Raw genomic sequence first — 8,310 nt, 5'->3', positions numbered from 1 at the left:
GAGATGTCACCAACAGTTAATGTGCCCAAATGGCTGTCATTTATTATTTTAAGAGAATAAATAATACTTTAAACACACTCATAGACACAGACAGCAGGATGGTGGTTACCAGAAGGGAGGGGGATGGGGCGGGGAGGATGAAGAGAGTAAGGGGGGCAGATATGTGGTGATGGAAGGAGACCAGACTTTGGGTGGAAGCATACAACAGAGGATACAGGTGATGTATTAGAGAACGTACACTTTACACTTACATAATGTTATTAACCTATTTACCCCAATAAACTCCCAAGCCCTTACACTCTGTTTTCTGGTTAGTTTCCAACACTCCTTTGAGGGAGTCCTTATTAATGTCTACAAATGGGGCAAGAGGTTGTCCAAGTAGTGAGGGCAGAAGGTGAACTCAAAGCCAGGCCTCTGTCTTAGGTGCGAGGGTCTCTCTACCACACCATCTTGTCTTCTCAGAAAACTCTGCTGGTCCTGCATACTCTACGTTCAGCCCCGTCTCTGGGCCTCCCTTGCTGAGGTCAGCCAGGAGGCCAGGGGGTGTTAGAATGAGCAGAAGTTTGGCCTTTCATTTAAGCAGATGCTGAGTCACAGCTGCACTTGCTCCCTTAACCCACAAACGCCTGGCACTCTAGGTGGGGGCCCGCTGAGCCAGCCCGCCACTCCTGGCTTGATGAGATGCTACTGCAGGGGATGCTGTAGTTTGGTTTTGACACCTATTCAAGAATGAATCCCATCCACAAGCCACGAGCTCTCCAAAGGCCATCATTATTTGTATACACACAAAAGATGGTGGTATCAGAAGTGAGAGCAGAGTCTGGAAACGCTATTATAGGTCACTTGTACTTAGAGAATTGGGCATCCATAGGGAAGGCTGGAAACCCAGAGCCAGCTTAGCTGGGATTATGTTTTCTCATGGGTGGTGGTAACCATGCCAACCGCAAGCTGTAAAGTGGCCAGAGTGTTCTTACCTGTAATTGGGGGAAAGGTGGGTGACTAACATTTTATAGCGTGTATTTTTTTTATTATAAAAGTAATTAATTTCACTATGGGAAATATAGAAGTAAATACAGATGAAGATAAAAAGCACCTTAATCCCACTGCCCAGAAATGTCCTCTTTTCTGACTGCTACAGGCATATGCTCTACAGTGACATTTTTATGAGACAAATTAAACACAGCACAGTGAGCATGCGTGTGCTGCCCTGCCTGTAACAGGATCCGATCAGGAACCAGCCTGCCAGGATCTGCCGGAAGGCTGCTCGTGAAAACACAGGCGCACACGGTGGCTTTGCTGGTCTGACTGGGTTTCCTGTGGGGTGACTGTGTTGATTACCATGAAGTTGTAAGGTCAAGCCCACTGGTGACAGAGGAGGGGACAGCTCCTGAGTTGGTGCTCTCAAAAACAAATACGGAAAATTTATTGGGCTTTTGCCCATTTAGATCAACTAGTCTATTGTTTTTCCCTTGCAATAAACGACACTCAGAGCTATAGAAACACTTTAATTATTGAAATTATTTCAGGAAAAATACCTTTGTTATTGTGAGTCTAATGCTCTAGCATTTTGTCCACTTTTTTTCCCATTGAGATAATTGGGGTTTTTAAAAACTATGGTATTTGAAACACATGGTTTTTTAAGAGTTTAACTAATAAAATAAAGCAGAATAGGCTCTCTTTTTATATACACACACATACACACATGTGATTTTAAAAATAAAATTAGGAACATACTGTACATAGCATCTATATTTTCTATTCTTTACTTAATAGCATATTGTAAACATTTTCCAGTACATTAAATACTCTTCAAAAATATGATTTTTAATGCCTAAGTATTCCATTATATGGATGTAACATACATTATTTATCTCCTCCCTAGTCAACATTTTAACTTGGTCCCAATGTTTTCTATTATAGAAAAAAGCTGTGACAATGACTCTCTGTCCACAGCACTCATTATTTTCTTACAGTAAATTTAGAATTTTAATTACCTTCGTGAGGTACTCATGGGTATTATTGATGGTGTATATAAATCCCCAATGCAATGCTTGGTACACGGCAGGCATTCGATGACTGAAAGCTATAAATAGGAAACCAAGCACCTCAGGGAACAGACCGATTCTGTCGGAGCTGAGTTAGGAGAGAAATGTGCTCCACTTCATCAGGGGATGATGTCAAGGGATAGTTTGGGGGAAGGAGAGTGAGAAAGGATGCGGTGGTTTTTGTCCCCAGGAGCAGAAGGGCCTGCCGACATCCAGAATAAAATGATTCTCGATGTAACACTACCACCCTCCCACCCCCTCCCAGACAAGCTCTCCCTTAGCCCTCAGGGACCTCTCACTCAGCTCAGTCCTGCAGAAGGGAGTCCGAGCCACACGGATGTCTCTCGATTTCAATACAGGACCTTCGTGTAACGGAAAACTGCGAGCACAGCACAAACAACATAAATAAACTGTGTTCTTGAAGATTATTTATTAGCTATTCTCACTCACGATGAAAGGAAATAAAAAAGTAAATGAACCTGAAATAAAATAAGATGAAAATCCAGCAACATGTCTTCCCCAAGGACTTCAGCTGGACTCTACGCAGTGGGCCCGGAGGAGCTTCCTGTGTGCAGCTCACCTGCAGGAGAACTCACTAAAAGAAGGACTTTAAAAACAGCCTGAATGCTTCTAAGGGGCAGGTCCGACCTGTGCAGTGAGAAAGTCTGGAGGAGGGTTTTTTAAACAGAGACTGGAATGCTTACAGGCCTCAGAGCACCAGCCCGTCCGAGCCACATGGTCACACGCGAGCACGGCTGGGCTCCTCGTTGGAATGAGTCTTCCCAGCCCAGACAACCCCATTGCATGCCCTCGGGGGTGGCCGACCTCGGTTCTTTGATGACGGATTTGATTTCTGAGCACAGTCTCGTCCCCTGGAGCTGGCCCAGCCGAATAGGGGATACAGAGGTCTGTGACGCAGCTGGGAGGTGAGAGCTGCGAAGGCCATGTAAGGAGACCGGCTTTGGGATGTGGGCCACCGCTGGCACTGAAGGCCCTCCCCAAAGAGGCGGCGGTCTTCACCCCTGCAGCAGGCAACGTGAGCATCCTGGGCGTGAGCGCAGCCTCCTGGGGGCACACGGGGGAGGTCGCCTCCGTTTGAATGCTTAAAATCCGGGCCAGCTCTGGCTCACTGGCTCAGAGCTCACTGGGAGCTGCAGAAGTTGTTTGTTCTTTCTCTCAAAATGGAAGCCTGTCAATTTAAAATCAATTTATATTTTGTCCAAGAAAGGCCTGTTCTTAAAAGGATTTCCATTCTCTGGGGGCTGAAGGCAAAGGGCATGGTTTTCTTCCCTTCCTTCTCTTCCAACACTGGCCCCCTAGCCCCTGGGAAGATGTCTCCGCGCTTGCCTTTCCTGATGCCTGTCCCCCGGAGGGAAAAGTCCCCAAGCACCAGCAATGTGCAGGCCACTCCCGCTGGGTGGCCTCAGGACAGTGGCCCACGGGTGGGAGAGCTGCAGCACCTGATCACAGAGGACCTCCCCGCAGTGTCTCTCAAGGGGTTCAGACACCACCCGGGGGCCTGTCCCAGAGGCACCCGCTCCTCCCCTTCCCCCAGATCCGGAGAACAAGGCGGGGGAGCATGTACCTAGACCTCTGGGATAGGGGTGTTGCAGTTCCCGTGGTAGATCCTGACGTGGCCCTCGCACCGGAAGTAGGCCTCGAAGACGTCGCTGTAGCCGTGGTCCCTCCACCAGGTGCAGAGCTGCCGGTTCCAGGTGCAGTCCAGCACGTGGAAGAGCTCGGGGTGCTCCATGCCGATCATGGTGAAGAAGTCCTGGTCCCCGAGGTGGCCTCGGAAGTGGTACTTGTCGGCCAGCTGCTGCACCTGTGCTGGCTCCAGCAGGCGGCCGTAGAGTGGGGACTGGCGCATGGCCTCCAGGTTCAGCAGCATCACCCCACTGTTGAAGCCAGGGAGCCCCTCGGGCGGTGGGCCCCCAACCCGGGTCTTGGGGTTCTCATGGCGGAACTGCCAGAATGTGTGCCTGGGAAGGGGAAAGAGAACAGACTTAGTCCGGTTTGTGGGGGTGAAGCCGTTTGCCAGCACCGCTCCCCTGGGTCTGCACCACCACCCTGGCGGGAGATAGGGTTTTAACCCCCAGTTCTCTAGCTATGAAAACTGAGGCCTTCCGAGGTTCAGAATCTGTACCCTCGCACAGGCAAGTGGCAGAGCTGGGACCTGGACCCAGTCTCCTGACGCCAAGCCTCGGGTTCTTCCCACCATCCTCCACTTCCACAGGACGGCATCGCTGCTGCCACACTCACATCTGCATGGACGCGGGATGCAGCAGCACTGCCCCGGAGGGGCCTGTCCCTCCTCACCACACCCCAGAGTTGGGTGCTCTGCGAGATGACAGTCACTTCACAGCTGGGAAACTGAGGAACAGAGAGGCTCGGTAACTTGCCCAAAGTCACACAATTAGTAAGCAGCAAAAGCAGGGACTAGCCCAGCTAGTGTGGCTCAGTGGTTGAGCATCGACCCATGAACCAGGAGGTCATGGTTTGATTCCTGGTCAGAGCACTTGCCCAGGTTGTGGGCTCGATCCCCAATAGGGGGCATGCACGGGGCAGCTGATCAACGATTCTCTCTCATCATTGATGTTTCTATTTATCTCTCCCTCTCCCTTCCTCTCTCTGAAATCAATAAAAAATATATATTTTTTTATAAAGTAGGGGCTAAACCCAGGCATCTGGCTCCAGAGTCCACTTCTTAAGATAGTAACAATGCAGGTGGAACTTTCTACACTCTAGTCTTTGTCTGTGATCTCGAAAAGGAGAGGAGAGAGAAGGAAGGGGAGACGATTCTGAGTGCTGATCTGGTAAAGACGTAGGAAGCTACGCACAGCCTGAAACAAAATCATTTCTACTTTAGAACCAGCCTCATTCTTTAGGGCTCCAAGCCTATCAGGCTGCGCGAGAGGTGGAGGCTTGAAGCAGCTCAGGACTCCTACCCATGGTTTAGGTGAAAGTCAGCCACGACTTTAGAGGGACTGTCACCTCAATTTCAATTTCCCTCCAGGCAGATTTAGAAATCCAGTCTAGACCCATAGTTCAGGGGATGTCAGAGCCAGGAGACCCTGCTAGGCCCTCTATCCAAAGGCTTCCATCTGGAGAAGGGAACTGCCCCGGGGTGACATGGTCAGGGTACTGGCTATTCTGTTCTCCAACCTCCCCAATCTCAAGCCCCTGTGCACTGCGAGGGTGGGCAGCAGGAGGGGCGAGTCCAGGCTCCACATCCCAGACGGACTCGCAGTCTTAGCAGAGGGGTCAGTGGTTTGGAGGAAGGACGGAGGGCCCTTTGTTGTGGGCAAGGGGCAGGAATGGGGCAGGGGAGTGTTCAGCATCACACCACATCTCACCTGTTTTTACCTCCCTAGAGAATCCTTAGCGTGGGGAAGGCATCCTGCCCAAACCCCTTGCCTCCCCTTTCTCTGCTCCCAGCCTGGAAATGCCCCCCGCTGGCCTCCCATAGCAACAGTTTCCCCGATCAGTCACAGGGTAGGATCTGTGTGGTGAAGTGTATGGCTCAGTGGAAGGAAAACCGGAGACCTGGCCCCGGTGGGCCAGAGCGGGCCGTTTTCTTGTTCTAACACATTTTTCCGAGTCTGGGAATGGAGAGGCCTTCCTTGAGGTCTCGCATATCACAAAGGGCGCCGGGAGTTTGATCCTGGTGAGGAAAAAGGCATTCCCTTCGGACATTCTCACACGCAGAACACATAGGTTCATTGTTTGAGCTTCGCCAGAATGGACTATGAGTGGAACCGCGCTCTGGCGCCTGCTTGGTGATAAAATCCTTGGCAAAAACAAGCTTCCCAAGCCAACTGAGCTGCGGGAGCCTTTCTAGCCACTGAAGCCTGCACAGATGGGATCGCAGAGGGACTTGCCAAGCAGCCCGGCAACTGTTTGCTCATCTTACCATATTTCTTCCAAATGGTTCGTGTCAGCTCCAGGTTGCAAACCAGCTAAAATTCTACCAAACAGACGTGGGCCACCACAGCAGAGGAGGAACCCTCCAGCCAGGGGCTGGACCACGCCAGGGGGTGAGAGCAGAAGCGTTCACAGGAGGAGAGGGTTGCAAGGACGGTGGAGGCAGAGGGGTGCCTGAGGAACCCCTGGACACCTCACAAGACATCGAGCCCAGGTTTCATCTCCTTCCTCCCCAGAGAACCAGTGGGATGTGGTGTGGGGTGCGTCAGCCTCCCCTGGGTCTGTGAGGTCTCCCAGGACCACCTCGTACAGCGCCCGAACGGCAGGGCTTCGGGAACAAAACCATGCCTGACAAGGAATGAGGGAAGGTCGGTGCGGCCCAGGCTGCGCAGCCTTCAACGTGGGCGGGAACCCGGGCAGGGAGCCGTCAGGACACAGAGCAGCAGCTGCAGAGAGCTGCAGGTTCACGGGCACACAGCCCCCCACTGCGGGGTCCATCTGGGTAGAGAGAGGCGGGGGCCCCCGAGAGGGTGCTCAGCTGGTTCAGAAGGGTGTTCACTCCTGCACAAGCTGGGGTGCAGGGAGGCCACCGCAGCTCCGGGCACCTTACCAACCTCAGCAGGGAAGCTCCCCCATCTTCCCTGCCCACGCAAGGGTGATCTGACACGGAACTTAATGGGCCCAGGAGAGGGGGCCTGAGGCAGAGAGAGAGGACAGAACATCCTTTCAGGCGGGGACCATAGCCAGGTGCCTCCTTGGGAACAGAATGCCTGGCACGGCCACTCGATCAGGACCAAGAGGCATTTTATAACAAAGAGCCAGAGGGAAACAGGTCTGGGGCATCGGCACGTTATGATTTGTAAGGCGAAGCAAAGAAGGGACAGGAAATTAGAAATGCAAGCCGCTCAGGGTGTCTGCTGAAGCAGAAACACCGCCTGAAGATAAACCGACAAGTCTCTAAGCACAGGATTATGTCCAGGCTGCCCTTGTTCAAAGCATTCCCGCTACCCCAACATGAACCCACAAAAACAGCAGCTACTTAGAGGAATGGCGGGGTTCTCTGGCCGCCATGTCGGCTGGTTCTTGTGGAGGAGTTGTGACAGCCGTGAGGCAGAGAGAATGACACAGGGACGAGGAGGGATGGGACCACAGACTCCTCACCTGCCGCAGCAAGGCCAGGGTTGCAAAGCCCTCTTACTGCCTCTACCTCAGCTCTGCTCCTGCGGCACAGCACCCTCACTGCCAGCATCCGAACGGGGAGGACACAGGGGCTCAGTGCATCAGGGGCAGGGCCTGACTCGGGGAGGACAGAGGGGCTCAGTGGGTCACGGGCAGGGCCCAACTTGGGGAGGACAGAGGGGCTCAGTGGGTCAGGGGCAGGGCCCACCTCAGAGACCTCTGTATGGGGAGGGACAGAGGGGCTCAGTGGGTCAGGGGCAGGGCCTGACTCGGGGAGGACAGAGGGGCTCAGTGGGTCACGGGCAGGGCCTGACTCAGGGAGGGACAGAGGGGCTCAGTGGGTCAGGGGCAGGGCCTGACTCGGGGAGGGACAGTGCATCAGAGGCAAGGCCCCAACTTGAACCCAGGGCTCCTGATCTCCAGGTCTCTTTCATCTTTCCCTCAGATTCCACAAGCTCACATTCCAAGGAGTAGTACTTAGATTTCAATCCTTTCTCTGATTTCGCTGGCACACCCCAAGGCCAGGGCACTGGGGCCCAAGCCATCAGATGATGCCACTGCCACTGACGTTTCACAGCCTCGGGGCTCAGACCCGAGAACCACTCTGAGGCAGGTCAAAGGGTGCCCAGACCTTTGTCTTCTCCCCAGGGCCTGGAGCTACCGTACATACTCACAGGGCTCTGCTGTGACATGCTGAGGCTGCAGGAGACCTCTATATGGATACGGTTTCTGGTTCTGAGTCCTGGAGCTTCCAGAAGCCTCTCTGATCAACCTCCCACACCCACAACCCAGTCATGTTGCCCTACCTCATCATCTGGACCTGGGCTTGTGCAGGTCTGTTCCATCCCTCATGGTCACCTGCAGACCACACTAGAGGGGGAAAGTTTTCTTTCCCTTTAGAAATAACTTCAACTGTGAAACAAGCCCCGTCCCCTTGTAAACGCTAAGTCTGCCCAGAAGTCAATGAGGCTTACTGGGAAAATACACATGAAAAATCTTCAAGCCCATCTTCCAGTTATAAGGGTGGATTTTCTAAATGTTTTACATTAAGTATGTCCTAGTTAATAATCATTAAAAACAGGGATGCCCACTTTCACCACTCCTGTTCGATATAGTACTGGAAGTGCTAGCCATAGCAATCAGACAAGAAGAAGAAATAAAA

The 8,310-nt window shown here is 52.5% G+C and overlaps 1 protein-coding gene across 1 annotated transcript in view; it reads right to left on the bottom strand.

Annotated features, from left to right (window-relative positions):
* Positions 1-2,451: 2,451 nt before the first annotated feature.
* The window catches only part of XXYLT1 (xyloside xylosyltransferase 1), a 140,100-nt gene continuing 134,241 nt past the window's right edge, over positions 2,452-8,310 (bottom strand). The window contains exons 5-6 of the mRNA XM_005873227.2: positions 3,631-4,027; positions 2,452-3,234 (exon numbers count right to left, since the gene is read on the bottom strand). Coding sequence (XP_005873289.1) covers positions 3,631-4,027 — 397 coding nt within the window. The 3' untranslated portion in view covers positions 2,452-3,234. The remainder of the gene's footprint in view (positions 3,235-3,630; positions 4,028-8,310) is intronic.

This window comes from Myotis brandtii, unplaced genomic scaffold (assembly GCF_000412655.1).
Source record: "Myotis brandtii unplaced genomic scaffold, ASM41265v1 scaffold4, whole genome shotgun sequence".
Classification (NCBI taxonomy): domain Eukaryota; kingdom Metazoa; phylum Chordata; class Mammalia; order Chiroptera; family Vespertilionidae; genus Myotis; species Myotis brandtii.
Note: the sequence above shows the minus strand (reverse complement) of the source record. Positions and strands in the feature narration are given on the sequence as shown.